This window comes from Empidonax traillii, unplaced genomic scaffold (assembly GCF_003031625.1).
Source record: "Empidonax traillii isolate 1590-97213 ecotype Southwest subspecies unplaced genomic scaffold, ASM303162v1 scaffold269:size870118, whole genome shotgun sequence".
Taxonomy (NCBI): Eukaryota; Metazoa; Chordata; class Aves; order Passeriformes; family Tyrannidae; genus Empidonax; species Empidonax traillii.
The window spans coordinates 142,132-166,766 of NW_020955462.1; the positions used below are offsets into that span (position 1 = coordinate 142,132).

At 44.7% G+C, this 24,635-nt stretch overlaps 1 protein-coding gene across 10 annotated transcripts in view; it reads right to left on the reverse strand.

Moving 5' to 3' along the window:
• Window positions 1-24,635, reverse strand: part of PCDH15 (protocadherin related 15) — a 315,783-nt gene that overhangs the window by 115,769 nt on the left and 175,379 nt on the right. For all 10 annotated transcript variants that reach the window (XM_027889680.1, XM_027889686.1, XM_027889679.1 and 7 more), the window contains 5 exons: window positions 23,126-23,281; window positions 17,186-17,305; window positions 13,459-13,569; window positions 11,141-11,311; window positions 1,255-1,363 (listed from right to left, as the gene is read on the reverse strand). In XM_027889680.1, coding sequence (XP_027745481.1) covers window positions 1,255-1,363; window positions 11,141-11,311; window positions 13,459-13,569; window positions 17,186-17,305; window positions 23,126-23,281 — 667 coding nt within the window. The remainder of the gene's footprint in view (window positions 1-1,254; window positions 1,364-11,140; window positions 11,312-13,458; window positions 13,570-17,185; window positions 17,306-23,125; window positions 23,282-24,635) is intronic.

A 24,635-nucleotide genomic window follows, 5' to 3' on the forward strand; every position in this document is an offset into this window, starting at 1 on the left:
AAAAAAAAAAAAAAAAAAAAAAAAAAAAAAAAAAACAAAAAAAAAAAAAAAAAAAAAAAAAAAAAAAAAAAAAAAAAAAAAAAAACACCAAAAAAACAGAACAAGAGAAAAGAAGAAAATAAGAGAAGGGAAGGAAAAAAGAAAGGAAAGGAAAAAAAGAAGGTAAAAATAAAAAGAAGGAAAAAAAGAAATTCTGCAAAGGACTTTAAACTGGCCTAAATGTGGCACTGGGGCAGGACTGTCACAGCAGAGCTTTAGCCAAGTCTAAATAAGCCAAGTCCATCTGCAGACAAAAACCCACCCAGGGTTTACTCTGCAAAGGCCTCCCAATCTCCTCCCAGAGCAGTTTTGCTGGGAGAGGTCTGCCAAATTTGGATCTGTCTGCAGCCCAAAGGAGTCCAGCTGGCTCCACGGCTTCCCAAAAAACCCCAGTTGTGCCGCAGGAGGAGGCTGAGCTCAGCTCTGGTTCTGTGACACAGAAGCATCACTGATTGTACGACAAGCAAAGGTGCACGAGGTGCTCGTGAAACTCTTGACTTCCACCTGTCTGTGGGTGAGAAGAGCCAAGGAGCTGCAGATTAACTCAGGGAACACTACAAAGGTGGGATTCCCCAGAACACCCCCTTTTCACACCCCACAGAGGTGCCCCCAAAGTCAGCGTGGGGACCTGGGGAAGAGCAGGGCAGGAGGAGCTGCCAACCACCCTCAGACCTTCCCCTTAGCACACCCGACAGGCAGAGAGACTGGAAACAAGTGCCAGGCACGGGGAAGTGGCAGGAAAACACAAGACACGGCCAGAAAACAGCAGCAACATCCAAGCAAACATTAAACTGCAAGGGGAAAGCACACAAGCTCACAGGCAGCACAACTGGGGGTGGATGCAGGAGCCTTTGGGGATGGAACCTGCTCTAACTGTCTTCCTTTAGCCTCTCTCACTGGGCCTGTGGATGCAAAACACGCCCCAGCAGAGCTATGAGCACTGAAAGCCTCTCTCCTTTCTCTTGCTGTGTTGCTCCACTCACTAAAGCAGACAATTCTGGATGCAATCTGAATAAATAAAATAATAAACAGCCACCCGAAATAAACCTCCCGGTGGCAGCTGAACACCAACAGGTAGAACAATGATTTCAAACTTCCCACTAACCAACAACAGGGATTTTTGGTTAGGTTTCCACTCTCCCAGGCAATCTCTGCGTGGCTGGGCATAACAAAGGAGACTGACAGTGAGGGATAGGAAGAGGAGCAGACACCAACCAACTAGGATGGAATAGAGGATGCCCGGCCGGTCGGAAGGAGGCTGGATGTTTCGGTCCTGATCTATGGCTTGGATGGGTGGAGTGACACTGATGGGATTCACACGTGCCTGAAATGAAAAATCAGATTTGAAACAGAGAAATTAGAAAGCCGGTAGGCAGATCTGCAGGTTTAGCACAAAAACATCTCACTGGAAGGGATACTGGCTGAAACTCGAGGAGAAAAGGCCCTCGTAAATAAGGGGATACTTACAGCTCTGGGCCCGTTTTAAATCAAAATTAAGAAGGCAACACACATATTTCTAAAGCAGTCTCCTTTCTCTGAGAAACATCTTTGTGATACATCTTCGAGGAAACGAATCAAAGTATCACAGAATGGTTTGGGTTGGAAGGGACCTCAAAAATCAAGTGACTCCACCCCCCCTGCCATGGGCAGGGTCACCTTCCTCCAGCCCAGGTTGCTCCAGTCCCGTCCAACCTGGCCTTGGACACTTCCAGGGATCCAGGGGCAGCCACAGCTTCTCTGGGTAACCTGTGCCAGGGCCTGCCCACTCTCCCAGGGAAGGATTCCTTCCCAGTATCCCATCTAACCCTGCCCTCTGTCACTTTGAAACCACTCCCCCTTGTTCTGCTACTCCGGGCCCTTGTCCAGAGTCCCTCTTCAGTTCTCTTGGTGCCCCTTTAGGCACTGGAAGGGGCTCTCAGGTCTCCCTGGATCCTTCTCTTCTCCAGGCTGAACAATCCCAGTTCTCCCAGAGACCTTGGCTGCTTAACCAGCTGGAAATGCAGCCACCCACGAGCCTGTGTTCCCCAGTCCTCCACCCCCTTGGAATGTTTACTGCCACGGCAAAAATGTTTAATGATGTCTGTGAGGAACCAGATGCCTTTTTTTTTCCCCACATACAACTAGTTCTGGCAGCATCTCCTTTGGAAAGCTCCAACTCTCCGTGTTCTGCAAGAGGGAACTGGAAATGTAGCACAGGAACAGGAATGAGACAAGTCCACACATGGCCAACTTTTGGCACAGCCTTCAGAAATCCACCTGCTGAGAGTTGGAAGGGATCTGTGAGAGCTTTAGTGATGCCTGAAGGTAAAACTAGAGGGGGAAAAGGGGGAGCCAGGAGAAGGAGCCCAAGCCAGGAATGGAGGTGAGGCAGTTTTCCCTTTCCACTCTGGACTCTTTGAAGAATTAAACTCTTAAAAGCATAATGAGGAGGGTGAGCTCAAAATAGGCAGAAAGAAAGAGACAAGATATATTTGACATCTGTTTGAATTTTTAAAATGCTTTAGCGCTGCATAAAAGTTAAATGTCAAGAAAGAAGATTGTGCATAAAACTGACCAAGACCGGAATGCGATTTTAAAATTCATAGATCATTGAATCCCTCTCAGAAAAACCTCCATCAGAGTTAAAAACACACAACAAAACCAGTCCCATTTGCTAAGGCTGGTTTTAAACTCACCATTTCCCAGAGAAGCTGTGGCTGCCCCTGGATCCCTGGAAGTGTCCAAGGCCAGGTTGGACGGGGCTTGGAGCAACCTGGGATACTGGAATGAGATGAGCTTTGAGGCCCCTCCCAGCCCAAATCATTCTGTGATTCTATGATTTAAATATTTCAGGAGCAGCTGAAACAATGCCAAAACAAGACAAAAATGAGAACTGTTCCATATTTAACTGGGATATGGTTGCTCAGAACCAAAGCACTCAACTGAACACAAAGAACTTCTGAAAGAAAATGAAGTACAAGAAAACTAAGAATAAAAAGGGAAATCCATTACATGTTCTATTCTCCTCTCCATCCTGAACAATCCCAGCTCTCCCAGCCTTTCCTCCCAGCAGAGCTGCTCCATCCTCTGCTCCTCTTGGTTCCTCCTCTGGACTCTCTGCAGCAGCTCCCTGTCCTCCCTGTGCTGTTCCCCAGGGCTGATCTGCAAGCTTAAATTAAAGCTAACTTTTCTCTTTTCTTCATTTTGAAGAAGTTCCCCTTCCTTTCCAGAAGCCACAGATAAAAAGCACAGACAAAAGCAGGTCATTTATGCAGTTGGGATGTGGGACCCGACCTCTCTTGTCTTCCCTGGGGGTACAAGAAAGTGTTTTAGGGACTGATGGGAAAAATTAAGGCCCGAGATTGATTATTCAAAAGGCATCTGCTTTCTGAATTCAGCCCTGCCATTATCAAACAGCTTTTAGCACCTTCTCTGGCTGTTCAATACAATGCCTGGCTGCTGCAGTCTCAGTTTGCTGTCGTGCCCAATGTTTATGCAGTTTATTTAAATGAAAACTGTAAAATTCAAATATCCTGACAGATTGGGTTGTTAACAGAGTAAACTGTCAAAAACCGCAATTCCTTCCATTTATTTGTGGGGGAAAAAAAAAAAAAAAAAAAACACCTTTGAGGAGGGGGATAAAAATGTTTTGAAAGAGCAGCCAGAGAGCATAATGAACCCGAGCACAGAGGAAACCAGACTATTTTTATCAATGATGTCTCTCAGGAACAACAGATCCGAAAAAAAAAAGAATTGAATTTCATCAGGATCTGATCACAGCGCTTACTAAATTGCTTTTTCTGTGTCTGACACGCTCGATAAGAAGCGTCCCCAGCAGAGTCTCCGTGCTGGAGACTAAACGAGATGCATTATGCAATGGGCCTCCCGCCCGGGCACACGGAATCATCTACGGAGCAATTCACACACGAGGAGAATTCAGTCCAGACGTTCTGCTCCTTCTGAGGTGATGGCTGTGATTAAAGAACAATCAGCATTTCCTTTCTGCCGGTTCATTTTTTTCCCCCCCCGCGCAAACCACAGAGGCTGTTCCCTCGATTATCCTTCCCACTCCCTCCTTCCCACTATCCCGATTTCTGAGCTGCAGAGGAGCAAGGTGTAAAACCCTCGGACAAACACCTGCTTCTGCTTGGCACAGACCCGCAAAAAAAAATTAGGAAATATTTCAAGTTCAGTCCGGCACTACCCTGCTGTCTTACAGAATTACTTGTATTTTCATTTCTAAGAGTAATTTCATTGCAATCACATATTTCTCAAGAGGGATGATTCCCAATATCATATCTATCTATAGCTATATATAACATATTTCTTTTCCTAAGGGCAAGAGGCTGATGGTTTCTTTATGCCTTTAGAAAAATGAACCCCAAGGTAATACCCTAGGAAAGGCACAAGAAGTTACAATCAAAGGGATGATTCCACAGCACCTTCCAGCCTGAGGAAAACTATAAAATATGAGAAAGATCCTTTGGGAAAATGTAACCAGTACCACTGGTGGGACCTTTCTTATGAAACTCTGTGGCCAGAGCCAGCTAAAAATTCTGTCTCACCACTACTATAACCATTTTATTATGTTGCTTCAATGGAAACATTAACAGTGGCATCAACACCACTTTTAGATTTAGGGTTATAGGGCAAAAAAACCACATATTTTTAGATGCATTTTGGGTGTATTTTCAACAAATTTGGGGCAGTTGTGCAGGTGTAACGTGTGTGTGCAGGTGGACACACCCCCTGTGACACTCACACCCTTCATCCATAAGCCCCTCCTCGCATCTCTTTAGGGTGCAGTGAAATTTTACATTTAAAGGCTTTTCTTCCTAAACCCCAACACCCTCCCAGGACAAAAAGCAGGAATTATTTAGCAGGCACACTCCTGCCTATCCAGCCATAAGAGCTGCCTAGAACCCAAGGACTGTTGTACTGCCTGGGGTATCACTGATGCAGAGCCAAAGGCAGATTAACCACACGGTCTCCATTCAGGGGAGGGCGTTCCAGCTCACCCTGAAATTCCTTGTTCTCTACTGGAAGGAGCCCTGGGATTTAAGGGAGGGTTTCTACGGAAGCACTGCCAAAAGCATGGAGCGGAGACAAACAAAACTGTCCTGGAAATGCTGACTTTCAAACTGAAACGGGGTAGGCTTGGTGGGATGTTAGGCAAAAATCCTTCCCTGGGAGGGTGGGCAGGCCCTGGCACAGGGTCCCCAGAGAAGCTGTGGCTGTCCCTGGACCCTGGAAGTGTCCAAGGCCAGGTTGGAGCAACCTGGGCTGGTGGAAGGTGTCCCTGCCCATGGCCAGGGGTGGGATGAGATGAGCTTTGAGGTCCCTTCCAACCCAAACCATTCCCTGATACTCTGCTGATGCCCCTTCCCTGCACTCCATCGCACAGCCCATGGCTGGAAGCGGGGAAATGGTCTCAGGCACAGGACAACACACTTTCTCTGGTTTCTCCATGTTTTTGGCAGGGGTTCAGGGCACTGGGGAAAAATGGAGCTGCTGGGCTGAGCCAGCGAGGCTCCTCTGGCTGCTCCCTCCCCGTTTGATCCCAACGCGGACAGCAGAGCTGGGAAGGCCCCTCAAGGACCTCGGGAATAAGACAACACCAAGGGGACATCTGAACCACAGACTGCACAGACCAAAGTGACCCCCAGATCGGCGTTTGGAGGCTGGGGACAACCAAAAAACCCAGGAACACTTCAGTGCCTCCAAGGGTCCTTCAACACTTCCACACCTCGGAGTTGAAATTCCCGCTGGCACTTCCCTCTCCCATTTCCTGCACATACTCCTCAATTAAAGCTTTGCAGATCACCACTGATGGACTGAAGAACTGCTACTCTGCCTTGTGAAAACAAGCTGAGAAGGGAAAGAATCCTTCCTGACCCCTAACGATCAGCTCCAGTTTACCAGGATAACCCAGGCACTGCAATAATTATCTCTGCAAGGATCAGGGATATGACAGGGATGAGGATGTTACTGAAGCGAAATTGGCCAATAAAGCAGCGCTGCCAGAGCACTTTGTCTAAATGTCAACATTTGAAACCTTCAAACGCTTCTCAGTGGCATTTAAGGATCAAATAAATTGCTGCACATGCTTCCTCTCTGACAACAGCTCCGCTTCACACGGCTCCAGGGCAGGGAAAACGGGAGTGCACGCTGGGAAAGTGGCTTTCTGGCATGGCAATTAGCCAAGAGAGCAATTAAATCCCACAGGTGGTTGGTTGTTCGTTCAAGGTACGCACCCCAGCTCAGGACGAGACAGAGGTGGTGCTTTCCCAGGAGCTCTTTCTTCCCTCTCTCCTCAGGTCCCAGGTTTTGAGGAAAGAAAAGGCTCAGCCCCTTCAGACCTGATACCACAGACAGCAATCCAGTTTGAAACCAGTTCGTTTTTACCAGTTTACTCCTCTCTTACTCCTGATAGTTGATCACATTTTAGATTAGCTCTCCAAAATTTCACTCCAGAGCTTGATAAATACTCAGAAAACGTGCCTGTTTTTACCATCAGCCAAATCCCAACCCAGACTGAGTCCCTGTGAGCTCCTCCTGTGCCACGAGGATAAAAATACCTTTTGTCCTAATAAACAAAAGGTATTTTTCTCACCTCAAACACAACTTCAAACCTGGTCTGCAAAACCATATTTTTCTTTTCCTAATTTCGTTTTTCACCAGCATCCAAATCTCCGTTTTCAGGCCAGTTTGATCCTTTTTCCCTTCAAACCTCCACTTGTGGATTTTAAGAAAGATTAGTTCTACTATATTTTTTTTTTTTTTAAACTAGACAGAAACTCTATTTTTGAACCACAACAGGGTTCAAATCACCAAGAGGAAAATACTTTCCGGACTATATTCCCTAATTCTGGGACCTTGCTATAATTTTTCCAACCAGCCCCGCTGATATCTGAAACACTCTGGAAGTCAAAATCATGGTTTTGTTGGCTTTTGAAGGGCAAAACATCCAGCTTACCCTCTCCTCTCTCTGAAATACATCTATATTTAAAGTCACAAGTTAATCTTACACCCTGAACAGTGACTGTCCCGCCTGATCAATATATCAGGGAAGTGTCCTCCTGGCTGCTAAGGGAGATTATGGAAAACAAGACTCAGGTTCATGCATTTACATATTAAAGTTACCGACAGTTCATTTTAATTAGTCGCCTTGGTATCCTCCCAAATACATAAAACTTAATTACCTGTAATCACACATCTTTGTAATTTTAACCTTTTCGTGCTTCGCTACTTTGCAGTGACATTTCCTTTTTAAAAAAAAAAAAAAAAAAAGGCTCTTCCTATCAAGAGATTGCATGTGGGAGACAGACAATCAATCAGAGAAAGGGAAAAGAGAGGGAAAATCACAACAGCAGACTCTGAACACCTTTTATGGTTCCTCATCATGCACTAGCAGATAATCAATAGCTTATCAAAGCTGTCCATTCTGACTTTGCTGAGTTATTAATTCAAAATCGCCGATTCAAGTTCCAAACCAGCCCATGGTTGTAAATCCACTGTGCTTGTTTAACTTTGCCCATTACCTTGGATTTACCAGCAATCTGGTGACCCCTGTAGGGCTGCAGTTAGAGAGGAAAGAGTGGTGGGGGGGGGGAAAAGCAAGTGAAAAGTTTGTTTGTAAACTGTAAAAGGGGCATCTGCACCCACGAGAGCATTTTATCATTGCCTTCCACCGCCTGTCCCACTTCCCAAGCAATTCCAGATTGCCTATCAGTTCATCTTGCATCTATGCTTACATTTAATTAGAAAAACTACTCTCTGCCTCTATTGCCTGAGCTGCAAATCACTTGGCCACAACTATTTGCCCTTTTCAGTAAAACCCACCCTGGCACTGCAGATGTGTCGTGGCAGTGAATCTGCAGCTCCCTTTCCCTCATCTGAGTCACCTACATTGCTCATGAAAAATTAAGGCCTGACAAAAATGGGTCACTTTGCTCATCTTTCAGTGGTAAAGGGTCTATTATTCCAAGCCTCGCTCCCGAGGTTCTTTCCTAATTTACTCCACGAACAACCCAAGCGTGTAGAGACACAGCCGGTTTTTAAAGCATTTCGACCGCTGTTTCTTGTTCTGTGGCTGGAGTGACACCCCTGCCCTGCCCACCAAATAATCTGTGGCTGGGAACTGCCCAGGAATCCACACCCATCTCACAGCCCCCCAGCCCACAGCACAGATTATCTCGCACCAAACGTTTCGGTTCAACTGACGGCAGAGGCAGGCTCTGATTATTTGAAATAAAAAAGTCACTTCTTTCTTCACCAAAGTTATCTGTACAGAGAGAAAACATGCAGCCCTCCCAATGATGAGAGCTCTGTTTTCTCTGGAAGCCAGACTTGAAACGTTTAATTATGCCAGGGGACAAAACTGTGCTCCATCATGGTCTAATTCCAGCACGGAGTGTAAATACCATCCCCTACAAGAGCATCAGCCCCAAAAATTGGACAGCATCTATTCAGCTGAGACGGGAATAATTAGAAACAAATTAAATCCCAAATAATTTCCTGAAGCTTGGATGCAACTGAATCACATAAGCACATAAGACTCTACAGGAAGAGCAAGCCAAAGGCTGGCAAACCTCTTTTTACCATGTTTGAATAAAAAAAAAAACAATCCAGATCTCGGTGCAAATAAGGCAAAGAAAATAAAGGCAGACTGAGATTCAACTGCTCCAGAAACCAACAACTTCCTAAATTAACCATTTAAAACATTTGCACTTTTAAATGTACCACACCCAACCACGAAAAAGAGAAGATCTGGCAAGGAGAACTGGCAATCTGAGCTCGCTTTTTGTTTTCCTGCAGTCTGACTGTCCACAGGGGTGAATGTGTGGATTCTTCCTTGCCAATGGATCCAACTGCTCTGGGTCTAAGGGAAAGCAGCTTGGAATGGAACCACCTCAGTAAACTGATGGATAGATGCCAACTGCAGAGAAGGAACTGGGCAGGACTGAGCCAAAACATGGCTCTTCCCACCTGCATTAAATGTTTTTCCTTCAGGGGTCAGCTGAGTGGACACCTTGCCCTGCAAAGCAGGAACTTCTCTTTCAAGCTATGAGTCACACTTCAGCTTTGTTCTAGATTCATGAATATTCCTTGTCATGTTCATTTCAAAATTAAAAAAAAAAAAAACAAATTAAAAACAAACAAACAAACACAAAAATACGATGTTAAACTGAAAACAGCCCTTTAGCCTGTGGAGTAGGGTAATGGAAGCAATGTAGCAGCTTAATAGTAGGTTAATAAAGAAAAAACATAACACATAAATAGATAAAATAAAGGATAAATGTAATACAGGCGTTTCCTAGTTGAATCATTTTAGGTACCATCCATATCTTCTCAAGGAATTATCACTTAAAAGTCAAGTAAATGTTTGAAGCACCAAGGTATAACTTCTCCCACTTTGGTTTATCAATATTTCTGCTACCAGATAAACAGCAAGAGGATCACAGTTTATCACCAGAACCAGGTTCTCGTTTCACAGATCACATTTCTCACCGTGCAGTTTGATGCAAAAAAAAAAAAAAAAAAAAAAATAAATAAAAAACACCAGAAAGCAAATCAAAGGAGCTGAACAGAACCTGAGCTGACTGCAGCTTAGGAAGGTAAATGAAAACATTTTATAACTCAGCACAGGGCAGATTTTTGCAAGCCTGGACACTCTCCCTGGCAGACACTGCTCTCTGCCTTCCAGTGGAGCAAGGACAGGAAGAGGGACAGAGCTGTGTTCCCCTCAGCTGGAGCACAGCATCCCCAGAACTGCGTGGTTTGCTTTAGAACCAGAAAAAAAAAGAGAAAGGAATGACCAAACACTAGTTATTAACGATTCCTGCCTCCCCTGCCCCTGTACTGGGAACTGGAGCAGATCTGTGCAGATGAACGGGGTCATACTGGTCACCCTGCATGCTCTGGGTGCTCTGGAGCCCCTGTGGGGCCACTGAGCCCAAACCAAGTTAATGCAGAACCTAAAGAGGTAACATCAATTTAACATAATGTGCAGTTATAAAGATAATACTAAAGGTGTGCGGGGGGGGGGATGTGTAAGCCAATGTACCAAGATTAAATCTGGATCATCTCTCCCCTTGCCCTGACCCAGCTCAGGTGTAACTGCAGCAGGACCCCTGGGGCCAGACAAAGCAAGACACCAAAATGTGTGGGATGGGAGAAGACTGAGAGGCACAGGACAGCGAGACAGACAAGGCAGGGAACAGCAGGGACCTCCACACCTACAGCCTCCACCTCCCCCATCTCCTGGCTGCAGGAGGCAGGACAGAGAGTGTGTCCTGCAGCTAGCCAAGTCATGATCTGAATGTCAATGTCTGACATTATTTTAATGTCATCTTCATGTCCAAGATAAGCAGGTGGGGTGATACCTCGAGGATCAACTGGTTCTTCCGTTCTCTGCTCTTAAATATGTGAATCAAAGGTCATATATGCATTGAGAAATTCCTCTTTCTGCTCCCCCCCAACAGAGATGCACATCTCCATCACAGCTGGAAGGAAGGGGTGTCAGCACCACCTTGCACCAAGAAATGATCAAGTTTTCACCTCATTTGGGGATTCACTGTGTACAGTGAGCGTGAAACGAGCCTCACGCTCACCTTTATCCCTATTTATGGACATACCAACCTACACACTCAGCACAAGCACCTACATGGGACAAACCCCCACTGCTCTCTGCAATGCCTCTTGATCCAAACCTGACCACAGCAACAAAACATCTTCCCAGGGACGAGTGGCTAACGCTTCATCTTCCAAAATAATATCTCTCCTAAGGTTTATAACAACCCTGCATGGAATAACACGTCAAGTCCCTTCCCAAAAGTGCCTCTTTGGGATATTCTGAGAGTGAGACACAGACAGAACAGGAAAAGCAATTCTACAATCCACCAATTTCAGTGAGACTCAGCCTAGGAGTAGTTTGCCCCTGGAGCAAAGCTGGAATTTCACCACACGGATCCTACCTTGGTTTTCCTTTGCTCAGCACCCAAAAGGAAGCATAAAGCAGGCAGCACCTTCCTGTTACACTTCTTAGCTGTGCCCACAGAAACAGAGGGCAGTTCCTTGCAAACCAAACACATCAAACCTGCCGAAACCCCAGAGGACTTACAGGGTCAGTGAGTTCGGGCAGGCTGGCCTGGTAGGTGAGGGGTCTGCAGTCACGGGTGTTGGTCACCAGGACACAGGGCAGGAACATCGGTCCCAAATCGTCCCCATCCAGCACATCCACTGTCAGGGTGGTTGTACTCGTCCTTCTCTCGTTCAGATTTTGGGCTCGGTCCTGCGGAGCAAACGGGGAGACTTTCTCAGGTCAGCACCTACCAGAAAGTTTGAAGCAGAGCTAAGGACAAAACACCGATTACCCACATTCCTTTTAGTTACAGGAACTCTGGAATACAATTAGAGAGGCAAAAATTAAGAAATGCCGCAACACATCTATCACTCAAAGGCTGGGAAATCTGGATTATGAAACCTATAAAAACGCAGCAAATTTGCAGAGGATAAAAAGCCCCTCGTGCCTGATGGATAATGTGAATTTGGCGGGGTTTTACCCAGCAGGAGCTGAACCCCACAGCACCAGGGGGATGGGGGAGAGGAGCAGTTAAACAAGGTAAAGCTCAGGGGTTCAGATTAAAGACAATTTAATAGGACAGCCATTAGCTGAGCCTTGCCCTCCTATCCTAATATAACACTAACAGAGAAGAAAAAAAAGGGAATTTTTAGTTAATTTTTTTTTTGTTTTTATGCCATTTAATATCATCATCTGTATAAAAGGAATAGGTCATTGCTCTAAATCAGAGGGAATAAATATTTTGAAACTTCTTGGAACAGCTTCACGTTTACAGTAAATACAGGAATTTCTGCACTCAGCTTTCCTCAAGGTCAGTGATAAAAAACAATTCCAGCCACAAGGAGCAGCCTTCCTCAGCTAAACTTTCCTTACACTCCCCTGGTATGTGCCTTTGAGTGATACTGGATCAAAGCAGGTCCAGAGGAATTAATTCCATGCAGTATCTTCAGGATGGGAGAACAACAAACTGCTGGTACTGTAACCAGTGGAGCAGGAGTGTGATTGCACACTGCAGGCAACAGAGAGAAGGAAATGCACTCTGGGGTGTTTTATAATCCCAGAATGGTCTGGAGTGGAGAGAACCTTAAAGCCCATCCAGTGCCCCCCCCTGCCATGGGCAGGGACACCTTCCACCAGCCCAGGCTGCTCCAAGCCCCGTCCAACCTGGCCTGGGACACTCCCAGGGATCCAGGGGCAGCCACAGCTTCTCTGGGCACCCTGTGCCAGGGCCTGTCCACCCTCACAGCCAGCAATTCCTTCCCAATATCCCATCTGTCCCTGCTCTCTGACAGTTTGAAGCCATTCCCTGTGTCCTGTCCCTCCATCCCTTGTCAATGGTCTCTCTCTATCTTTCTTGTCATCCCCATCAAGTACTGGAAGGCCACAATGAGGTCACACCAAAGCTTCTCCTCTCCATCTGAACAATCCCAGCTGTCCCAGCCTTTCCTCCCAGCAGAGCTGCTCCATCCTCTGCTCCTCTTGGTTCCTCCTCTGGACTCCCTGCAGCAGCTCCCTGTCCTCGCTGTGCTGTTCCCCAGGGGGGTGTCCCCTGAGCAGGGCAGAAGCTCAGGCAGCACTGAGAATGCTGAGCACGCCACGAAACGTGTAAGAAAACATCCTGTAAAATGTATCTGTGCTTCTGTCTCAGGGAGATGACAGAGCCCCAGACGTGTGGATTCAGGAGCGAGATATCTCCAATTGCCTCATTTCCCGCGATCGACGCCGCATCACAACAGGGCAAACAACAAAGGAGAAGTTTTCATTTACAGCTGTTATCAGAAGGACAAAAAGCGAAAGAAAAGCTTTCACAGCCCTCAAGGGCACCAAAAAACTCCTCTGATGACAGATATCTGGGATGTAGCTTAAACATCACTTTCCTTCTCAGTGTATCATCCACTGGCAGCCAACCTGGAAAAGCCTCTCCGCACGCTCGGGATATGACTTGAAGGAAAAATCACCTCTTTAGAGCAAAAATGCATTTCAAACCTGAAAGGATACAAGGAAATTGCATCCATTATACTCCTTTGAGCTCAAATTAGCATTGCCAGATTTGTTAGAAAATGAACACTTAGTGCCACCAGACTGCACTTTTCTGCACGGGCTGCACTGCAAATTTGCAACTTGCTCCTTGTGCCGAAGAGGTTGGCTTGTCACACACACTGAGCGGGCTTTTTTAACCAGTAATAATATGTCTGAGCTTCCAGCAGCCCAGATAAATCTTAAATTAGATCTTTGGGAGAAGAGGATTTATCAGACCTGGTATTTCAGCAAGGCTTTGCCTTTTGCCTGGAAAGGAAACTTAAAACCCCACCTAAATCAGCGGCAGAAATGGCCTTTAGGAGATTTATACTACTCACATTTGCTTGAACAATGACAAAATAACGAGTCTTTTCTTCGTAATTTAGTCTTTCCCGCAGAACCACTGCTCCGGACAAAGTGAGGGGAATGTCAAAGGTCCTGTTGGAAGTCTGGAAAAGAGAAAACAGCCTGAAAAAGCTCAACACGCTTCACAGTTAAAATGGGTTTTAGGTGGGCTGCAAGGAGATGATCCATTGGCTGTCGTTCCAAGACATTCCATCTGCTCCTCAGATCAGAGATTTCAAAGTTTTCCCCCCACCGATTCATTCCATAAGAATCCCATGAGGAATAATCTGTGCCTAACAGAATTCTCTTGGATTCCTGACATATCCACTGCTACTGCCAAGCACAAACTGACTATTCCGCCTCTTTCCCATTTACCAGCCTGAATTTGCAGTGGGTGTGTTCACAAGAAATAATCAAATATTGGGAGACTGAGAAACCCACGTCACTGTACTTATCTGCTCTTTATCCTGGCTTTCATGAGGGCAACGGAGTGGCAAACACACAGAGAGCACCAGGCAAGCACTCAGATGCCAGCTGATGCACATGCTCACACGGCAGTGAATTCAGATTTCGGGGTAAATCAGGGTGCCAAATCAGGTGGAACCCAATTTGTCCTGTGGATTTGCTTACACAGACTCGGGTTACAAAGCTGGGGCACCAGTGGCAGGAGGGCACTGGCAGGACACACAGGTCTCTGACCTGACATCCAGCTCCAATTCTATCACATTAATCACATCCACAAAATCCTTCCTTGCGTCCATTTACCCTCAGAATACAGGTAACTTTTGAGTATGTTGAACAGGCAGGAGCAGTGCAATGTTCCCAGTCCCCTGCACAGAAAACAGCAAATTATAAAGTGGGTTAAGCCCCCAGGAAAATAACAAATCAAATTACTCCCCAGAGGGTAACGCAACACCACTATGTACATCCCCTAATTCCAGATTATCTCAAAACGTTTAGAATCCTCACCAAACACAACACAGCCAATCTCCATAAAATCAGCAAGCAGGGAGGGAGTCCAGAACTGGTTTTCAGGATACATTTGTAATAACAGGCCTCAGTTATAAGTAGAGCCCCCACTTTGCATCAGGAGACAGAATGTTTTTGGCAAGTGAAGGGACTTAATCCCTAGTTTTTAACACCTAGGAGAAGTTTTATGGCATTCCCATTCCTCCACGGGACAGCTAGGGCCCAGCCCTACAGCAAGTATGCCTGGCATTGATTTTTCTCCTTGGTTTTTATATATCTTCCCAATTAAACACAAAAATAATAAAGCTAAATTCAATTTCTAGAATAACACCTCTTGTTTTTACAGGTTTGGGATTTTTCTTTTTTCCCCCCAAATGCCTACATTAGTCTCCAATGAAACTTGTGGTGCTGGTGCTGGGTGGATGGCCCACAGAATTTCACAGAATATTTTAAGCTGGAAGGGACCCACAGGGATCACTGAGTCCAGTGGACTTGATGATCCTAAAGGCCTTTTCCACCTCTAACAAGTCCATGATGATGAGCTTTTCTAAGGCAGGGAATGGTCCCACTGGTGTCAAACAACTTCATCCCACAACAAGAAGCAGAAAGTAAAAGATATTTTGCACTAAGTTGCATTTTGGAGCCTGCTTTTTCCCAGTTTAAGGAAGAAAACCCACTTGCAGCAGGTATTACACAGGAACTTTCTGGCAAACTGACAGCAGAGATGAAGCAGCTGAGCGTGAGGATAAGTCATGCCTGCCTTGCACACGCTCCAAATGCAGCGTTGGGCACGTATCAACAGGTGAGAGCAGCAGATTTATTTAATCTGGGATACAAAATACTACAGCAAAGACGCAATAAAGCATCTTTATTCCAAGGAGGTGCTTTCAGAATGATTTCCCAGGATGCCTTTGTTCAGTGCAATGAACAAAGACTTAATAGTAACTTAAACACAAAGCAGTCCATCTACTTCACTGGGGCTCAATACATCTTAGTAGAAATACCTTTTCAAAATTGTTTTAATTGTTTTTAGTACCCAAACATAGTCAATGCATGCTCAAGTGTTTCACTGTTTTACAACACTTTCAAAGTTATCTGGAAGAGGCATTTCAGGGAAGAAGTGTTTTCTCAGTGCAAACGTTTTCATCACAGTCTTTACTGAAGGAGATTATTTGAGGCGGTTTTCTTTGCTACTGTAAGTTAAGGGTAATACAAAAGAGTGGAGAAAAACTCAGAGTTTTTTGGGGGGGTTTTCTTTGCGAATTTGAAACTACTTGTCCATTCCTTTCAACCCTCCCTGCCTTCTGTTTCCTTTCCAAATATTTGTGGTAGTGGGACAGCGTTTACAGACTGCTCAAGTCTGTGGGACCAGCTGAATCTCTGCAAATGACTGCAAACGTTTAAAACCCCCAATAATTCCAAACATACACAAAATATAAAGCCAGAAAATCCCTCATCTCCCAAAAACCTTTTCTACCTTCGGGCAAAAGACACTGCCTCTTCCCTAATTCTCCCCAGACACGATTGCAGCTTAAGCTGCTGCAAAGTTTTCCAAGGAACCACCTCTGTCCTCCAAACGAGCGGGTATATTAAGCAAATATTGCACCTCAGCGTGTCAGTATGCAAAAATCAACAATCACCCCAGTGAAAATGAAAAAAAGAAGGGTTTTCCAGCACTAGTTCACAGTGAATTATTCCCTGGCACTGTCACTATTCCACACAATTCCACCTCCCTCAAAGTACAAGCAACAAGTGTAATTGTAGCTGTTTCCATCCGTGCTGAACCCAGTGGGAACAGGACTGAGGCCCTTCTGGGTGCACAGCTTTGATGGTGCCAGCTGAACCCCAAGCCGTGTGCCCGCATTTCCAGCCCAGCTGGAAATCGGACTGCTCTTTTCCCACAAAACCATTTCTGCTCCAGTTAACTGCCCTTCAGGAAAAGCAGGGAATTTCAGAGAGAGGTTACAAAATCCGCACACTCTGTTCCACCCCCCACAGACACACCTGAACGTCTGTGAGAAAGCAGGTGAGGGGCTGCTGAACAAACCGCCCCACCAGCTCATCCACCACGACTGCGCTGACAGCCCAGGGTTTGCAAAGGAGCGCTGCTGAAAGGACTTAAAATTTGCCTCACAGATGCATTTGGACACTTCCCACAAATCACCCACGTGCAAGACCCTGTCCTAGTGGAGAAAATCCCCCCATCTAACCATAAAGAGAAATTATTTTAGTACCTTTAAACTATAAAATCGTGTGTTTGCAATGACAAACTAGAGTTTTGTTTTAATAATATATAACCCTTAAAAACCAACCAACCAGCAAACAAACAAACACCAGTGATGTTTAAATATAAATGGCTTGGTGAGGAAAGTCAGAAGGTCTCTTTTGAAAGCAATTAAGCCATGCCTATGAATATCTCTTAGCTGTGAGTCTACTCGGTGTAGATGTGGAGGAGTGAATCCAGCTGCCTGAAAATGCCTTCCAAAGCCAAGGCGAAGTGTGTGAACAACGCTGGAGCAGGCAGGGGGTTATTAATCACAGAATCCTAGAACGGTTTGGGTTGGAATGGACCTGTAAGAACACCCAGAGCCACCCCCTGCCATGGGCAAGGACACCTCCCACCAGCTCAGGTTGCTCCAACCTGGCCTTGGACACTTCCAGGGATCCAGGGGCAGCCACAGCTTCTTTGTATATATATATATACACATAAATATACACACAGCTGGAGAAAAGAGCCCTGAATGGATTTACCTTGTCATTAGGATTGTACTGGATGACATACTCTATCTGGCCGTTGGGACCATCGTCGATGTCAGTAGCACCATTGTTTCCAGAAAATCCCGTGAAGATGGTGGTTCCCACCGGAGTCAACTGCAACAACAGCGACACACAGACACCTGTTAAAACCTGAGGCTATACAACAAACAATTAAACAACTCTTTGAAGTATTTTATTATTATTATTATTTTATTTTCCCCCACAGCTCTGGGCTATAATGCATCAAGACAGAACCTCATTTATTTATATATATATATAAAAGATTATGAGAAAAAAAGTCCTAAAACTGAAAGAACTCATGAAATAAATATAGATGAAAACCAGTAAAAGCTGCTTTTTCAGAGTCAGGATGGAAAACAAAGTTGAGCTGCAAACGTAAACAGAACTTATTTGACAGTGTCTTCATGGCAACATGAGCAGTGCCAGATTAATATTGTTACATGCAAACACAGACACCCAGAGAGCTTTATGGCTTCAAACACGATGCTCTTGCTCCAATATTGCGCTGGCAGCAACTGAATACCCATTAAATTATATCCTGAAAAAGAATCAATTTATAATTATCCTCGCACAGAGAAACAGCAGGAAATCAAGACCCATTGAGACAGGGGACAGAAGATTTCTCGGGAGTCATCGTTTCTGAATTTTAATATTCAGGAAACTTTGGGAGTAAATCAACCTGAAAGAGAAAATCAAATGAACAAACAGTTCTGGATCCAACACAGCCCTTGCTTCCTGCTGCTCTCATCACCCCCAAATCTTAAATTCAGAGTCCCGCTGGCCCCTCTTGTTTTTCCCCAATTTTATATGTTGTTTTTGCACATATTTAAACCTAGACTGGCTAAAAGGGATTGAAATGCTGTAAAAAGAGAAAGTGGCACAGGACAGACTCAGCCAAATGTTTGCTGCAGATCTGGATGTTATTTCACATTCATATTTTGTAGTTCACACCATAAAGCAAGTCATTAACTCCCCACTTCCTCTCGCAGTCATAGTTCCTGTTTTGTTTATAAAGCTGCTAATTAAGTGTGCAACGGTTGACAGAGTTCCCTGAGAAACATTTTCTGGGCAGAGAATACTGAATCTTTGAAACAAAATCAGCAATTCAAAGCCTTTTTATTGTGAAACAGGTAGGGTTTAATTTACAATACTAATATTAGCCACACTTAGGCCACAATAACTATGCATGTTTACGTTTTGCTTCAAACCTGACTTCCTTGCTCCTGGGACAGGCAGTGGAAGTGTCACGTGCGGGTGTGGGAAGTTGATTGCACCCTCATGCCCTCCTAAAGGGTTAGGATGAGGATGTGCAGGGAAGGGAAAGGGACTTTCTCAAGGTTTTGGAAAGGGGATAGAAGACCAAAGCAAACCCCCGAAAACCAGCTCGGGAAATTTCCAGGACGGTTTGCAGGGTCTGTGCTGCTCCCGCCACGCCGGACACCGGCCCCGCCAAGGGAGGGGGCAGAGCATTCCAAAGCACCAGACCGCTCCAAGCGGGAACCTCCCGGCTGCCAAGAGGTGAAGAAGGGCTGGGCCTGCCCCAGTGCTCCCAGCTGAAGGAGCGGGAGCTCTCCAGAAGCACGGGAAAGCTTGGAAAAGCGAGAGTTCTTCGCTGCCTCGAGGGTTCTGACAGGGCGCAGATAAAGGGCAGCCAACACGAAAAGGCTCCGGCGCCGTAAAGCACGTTATTAAGTGATAACAAAGGAGACAGCTGTAAAAACGAGCTATCAGTAAACACCAGAGTTGCAATTGCCCGCTGCAGCAGTAAAAGTCAAAAAGCTGAAGTCCTGGAGCTAATGCATTGCATCCAAAACAGCCGGCTGCAGATGAGCAGACCTTCAGGACACGCAGGTTTCCATTTGACGTGCGTTTTCTTGTATGCAACGCGAGTGATCCCGGAAATAGCAGTGACAAAAAAATCCCCCACCGCTCCCTCATTCCGCTCCACTTTCCAGCCTGCTCAAGGTCTCACATTAGAGGCTCCTCCAGCCTCCAGAAAAACTCAGAGGAGCTCTTAACTGGGTGCTTCAAAACCCACTTCCAGTCGTTGGAGGGAGGCCCCTCGGCATTCAAAGCCACTCAATATTTTTGCTCTGAGATCTCGGTGTTTTAATGATTTCCCCTCAGCCAGCAACACCACTTCTTACCTTGGCATTTGCCACAACACTTTCACCCCAAATCTGTGGGGGATTTCTGCCAGTTTATTGTTGGAACAACAAGGGGGAACTCAGTTCACCTAATAAAGTGTGACTATTTAGCCAGGGGAGTCTCAGGTGGGATATCAGGAGAGATTTCTTCACTTAAAGAGTGGAATTTTGTTTCTCCCTAAGAACCTTTAGTTCTCTCCTGCAGAAAGGCACTGGAGTTACGTGGCAAAGTGTTGGACCACGCTGAGTGTCTCACCTTCTGCAAGATAAAACGTTAGGGATTGGAAAGAAACAATTATCTGAGCGTACATGAGAGCCTGGGGAGAGAACCATCTCTGGGGGAATTCAACCCAGCAAGAAAGAACCACGACGACAAGAAACAAGGAAGATTTCAAAGGGAAGGCAATTAAACAAACAGAGAGGAAATGCACACCATACATCTTCTTCTTCCCCCAGTCTGCAGCTGTAATGCTTAAAAACTTCCCTCGCTGTGATTTATGTCTATTAGAAGTCCGGATGCGGGCAGGAATGCTCAGCTCTTCCATAAAACATTTGGAAAAGAAATCCTCCTATTATTGGCTATTTACAAAGTTAAAAATGAATAATTTTTCACAGGGGCCCCTGAAGAGCAGAGCAAAGCAAGATTTCCAGTTAATCATTCCGAGCTAACGCTCTTTTGATGGTGTCTACCTGCAGAGATTAATTATTTCCATACCACAAGGAAAAAGACAGCAATAATTACACATCAAGAAGTGAAAATTCAGCACAAGTTATAATCCTCAACAGCCCAAAAGCCAAAGTTTGGAAATTACTGAAGTTCCAGGAACACACACTCATTTTTGCAAAGGATTCCCATCTCTGCCAACTCAAGGGGAGGAGGGGGGAAAAAACCCAAAACCAATAAACAAACCAATCCTACAGTTTTGGGTTCCAAGCAGCTCTAAGGTTACATACATTTAATAAAATGATAATTACTTCAACAGTGTTCTAGTTTCCCAACACCTCCGTAGGACTCAGGTAAGTGAAAAACTAAGACAAAAAAAAAATAAAAAAATAATTAAAAAAAAAAAAATCAGTTTTAGGAAACCCAGGCAAAGCTGAATTGGAGCTGTATTTAGCTCAGATAAAAACTATCAAGATAAGTTGTATTTAACACAAAACACAGACAACCACAATGGTGCCTCAGCAGTACAAGGTTTTAGTTCCTAATCCCCAACATTAGGATACATAAATTTAAAACCCTTGCAGCAAAGCTGTAGGTTTGCCTGTGGAATTTTAATTAGTTGCATAATTCTTCTGAATTCCACCCCAGCTGCAGAACTTTGTTTTAATACTGCAATAACTCCTGTCTTCAAGTCACTAATACACCCAGTCAGATTTAGCCCCGGGCTGATGTCACTGTCAGGATTTTTTCCCTAAATGAACACTGATGTGATATTTTCATATAAATAAAAACATGTAGAGCAAAAAAGCCAAGGAAATAACTCTGCAGAGTATTTCTAATTATCATAAAAATGGTGACATCAACCTTAACTCATTTTTACTTTCATGAGGGGATTCAAAATGCTGTGGAGTCGGCTGAGACTCATTCTTTGGCTTGAAGAAGATTTTTAATAGAATGATTAAAATCCTCCTGAAGAAAAAAAAAAAAAAACAAAAAACATTTCATCAATAAACATGTATTGATGATTTTGATTTTCCACATTTTCAACCCACACGTGCTGCTGGAGGGGAACATGAACTTCTCTGCACCATTTAATGTTGGATCCCCTTTCCTTGGGGGTCTTCCACAGGTCCAAGTGTGGCAAGGACAGAAGAAAACCCTCCAGTCCCTACAGGATGCTGGACAACATGCAGAATATCCTGCAGACACCGTCCAAATCTTGAGATTTCTCAGGATTTTTAGGAGCCAGGAGAAGGTAACTGAAGCAGCAGAGTGAGGAATTATTATACAAGACCAAACACAAAAAAAAAAGGCTCCAGAGCACCTGGAGGAAGGCAGGAAAGGAAGGACCAACACGTTCGCAAGCAATTGGGCAAGGAGGAAGTTTTTGCACGCATTTGGGTTGACAGATTTTACAGGTGCCAGGGACTGGAGCTTGGGGAACTCATTAGGAAAGCACCTCTGCATTTTTCCTGATCCTTCTGCTCTTCCTTGAGCATCTGCAGGGGCCACTGACCAAGGAAACACAAGGGGTTAGGGAAGCTTTCAGTCTAACTCTGTGCTGGGTTATTCCAACCAAATATAAAAACTGAAAAACAGAAAACTGAAAAGCCAAAACCTTTTGGTGTAGAAGAGAGCAGACACCACCCTTCCCCATCCATCTCATTCTGAACTTTCTGGAAAAATCCAGGCTTGCTTTTAAACCATGTCTTTCTCCGTGCAAAGGGAAAAGGCAGGTGTGAAACCAGGATTTACGTGGCTGTTACAAAAACCCTCAGCTTCTGTGACCAACTCATCTTACTGTGGTGTGGACAGTTCGAATATAAAGATGACTTGACACAAAAACCCTCCTGTTTCTCCAAAATATAATAAAATCTGCTCATCCTTTGATTTTTGTCACTTAGGAAAGAGAGATTTCTGCACTTTTAGGTTTACAAACAACCAGAAAACAGAAGCAAACAATAACCACAACTCCCTCATTCCTGTTGCTGAGTTCACTAGAGGGGGTGTCAATTAGGAGCAGAATAAAGTAGCATTAAAAAAAATTAATCGCTCATTAAAATCTTTCAGGAAGTTTGAGATGCCTGCATATCCTGATCTCAAATTCAGGTCTCTACTTCGATATAATGTGTGGATTCCGGATTTTTTTCTGCACACTTCTGGGTTAAACTCATCTACCAAGTCTCCCACTCCTTTTCATGGGGTCAGTGGGGTGTCCTGCCCCTCACTGCACACGTGGGGATCGGAACAACACACAGACAACCCCAAAAACCTGAACCTCCCAAACACAAAGAACTGGGAGATTCCTTTTTGAAACAGCAAATCAGTTCTATTCAAACCACACAGCATGAAGGCAGTCACCCCTGCCCCCCAAACCAAGCCCCAAAGGGGACCCAATGAACACAGACATTCAACAGCTTCATTTTTTTAACAGCAACTCTACTTCTTTCGGTCTTCACCTGCTCAAGCCCTTCCATCCTCCACGAAATTTCAGCCTGGATATTTTCCACTCCTGGGTGTAAGTCCCCACTCCTACTTCTTAGTACTAAAGCCCCGAGATACCCTCACCGAAAACAGAGAGCCTTTGTACTGCTTATTAGCAGATTACTCGACCCCTAGGAGAATAAGACACTTAACTGTCAAGCGAAATGAAGCTGTACCAGCTCAAGATAGAAACAGCCTTTTACCTTCAAATAGCACAGAGAAGTCCAATCCACAGCTCTCTGTTCCATAAAGATAGGAAGCAAAATAATTCCTTCCGCAGACATCATTTAATAAAGAGAAACAGCAATAAACCAAACCTGCGCTTGGCCAAGCTTCAATATTGTTAATAAATCCTTCTGAACTGTTTACTTTGGGGGTTTTGTTTGGTTGGTTTTTTGTTTGTTTGTTTTTTTCCTCATAAATATATGTTTTGCTTCCAGCTTTGCTGCTAAAGGTGCATTAACATCACAAAAATCACCTCGCTCGTACAGGCCCAGCTTCAGATTCTAAAGGGATACAAGAGGACTTGAAAATGAGGGAATTCTTGGGGTTTTCAGACGGGAGGCACTGGAAGCTGGTGCTTGGTGCAGGCAGGGGAGGTGACCCGGGGGTGCTGACCTCGTTGACGGCCACGTAGTAGCTCTGCTGCTGGAACTCGGGGGAGTTGTCGTTGCGGTCCCTCACCACGATCCGCACCTCGTGGTTGATGACGGTGCCCACCTTCTTGTTCACGCACTGCACCTGCACCACGATGGACTGGATGGACACCGGGGGCTGGAAGGGAAGAGGCACCCTCATAAAAATCCCATGAAAAGTGGGAAACCCCTGATGTTTTCACTCCAGGGAACATTGCAATATTCAAACTCAAATAACTCCCAAACCTGACGAATGGGCAATGAAATTTAGGCTGGAATGGCTATTACTACTCAGATGAGTAGGATCCAAGAATTTTTAGGCTGCCTTTAATAAGCTTAAACGCTACTGAGTAGATCCACATTTATTAGCCACGTGCAAGAAAAATATAATTAGTTGGAAAAAACAGATATTTGATGACCGTTTGATATCCTGGATTTGGCCTCTGTCATAAGAACATGGAAAAAATAGTGTGTTGCTTTTGATAAAATACGAGAGCAGCAGGACCAGCATTCCTTTCACAGATGTCCAGTTTCTGCTGGGTCAGTGCTTAGACTTAAAATCAGGTGTTTAAACAAACTCTCATTAGTCTGAGCATTCATAGGCAAAAAATGTAAATACATAATGGCACAGTGGCACAGATTGTTTATGACACTGGGGACAGATCATTCCAGCACCTCTTAGCAGCTCCTGGCACCTTCAGCTCTGAACTATCACTGTTCATCTTTCCTAAGCACTTCAAGTTTTGGAAGTGAAGTCTGGATTTTTTTTTTTATTTTTTTTTTTTAATCTGATTTTATCAGGAAAACACGCTGCCGTTCTTAGCAAAATCAATCAATGGAATCTAACAAGATTTTGCTTTCAAGAAAGGTAATAAAACACAGGAGCAGGAGCAGGATAACTGAATCAGCAGGGAGAGAAAAATGGGAAGAGTTACCCAAATGTATTGAACACGCTTGTATATGCACCATTTGTGAATCAGGGGATATATCTTTCCTCTGTAATAAAAACTGAACCTTAAGGTTTGACTTAATAAACCCCCCCCAATTTCATTGGTACTGCAAATTTTTAACTTGAAAGATGAGAAAAATACATTGGGGTTTTTTGGTTTTGTTTGTTTGTTTGTTTTGTTGTTTTGTTTTGTTTTTGTGAGCAAAAGGAGGAACTGCCCACAGTCTGAACGATTCTGCATTTTGGGGGTGAGCACAGAGCTGGTTCTGGAGGCTGCAAACAGCCTCTACAGAATCTCAGAATCACTGAGGTTGGAAAGGACCCCCAAGTCCAAGAGTCAACCCAGCACTGGTTTTTGAGGGCTGCTTTCATTTTCTTTGGCTTGTGAGTTCCAGCAGTTCACTGAGCCCATGGAAGACCTACAGTGGGGCTCACACCCAAAACCTAAATGACCTTAAATCCCAGATTATTTTTTTTTTTCATAGCCCACTAAACTTAAATAACCACAAAGGAGTAATTTGACACAGTACCAGAGATAAGACCT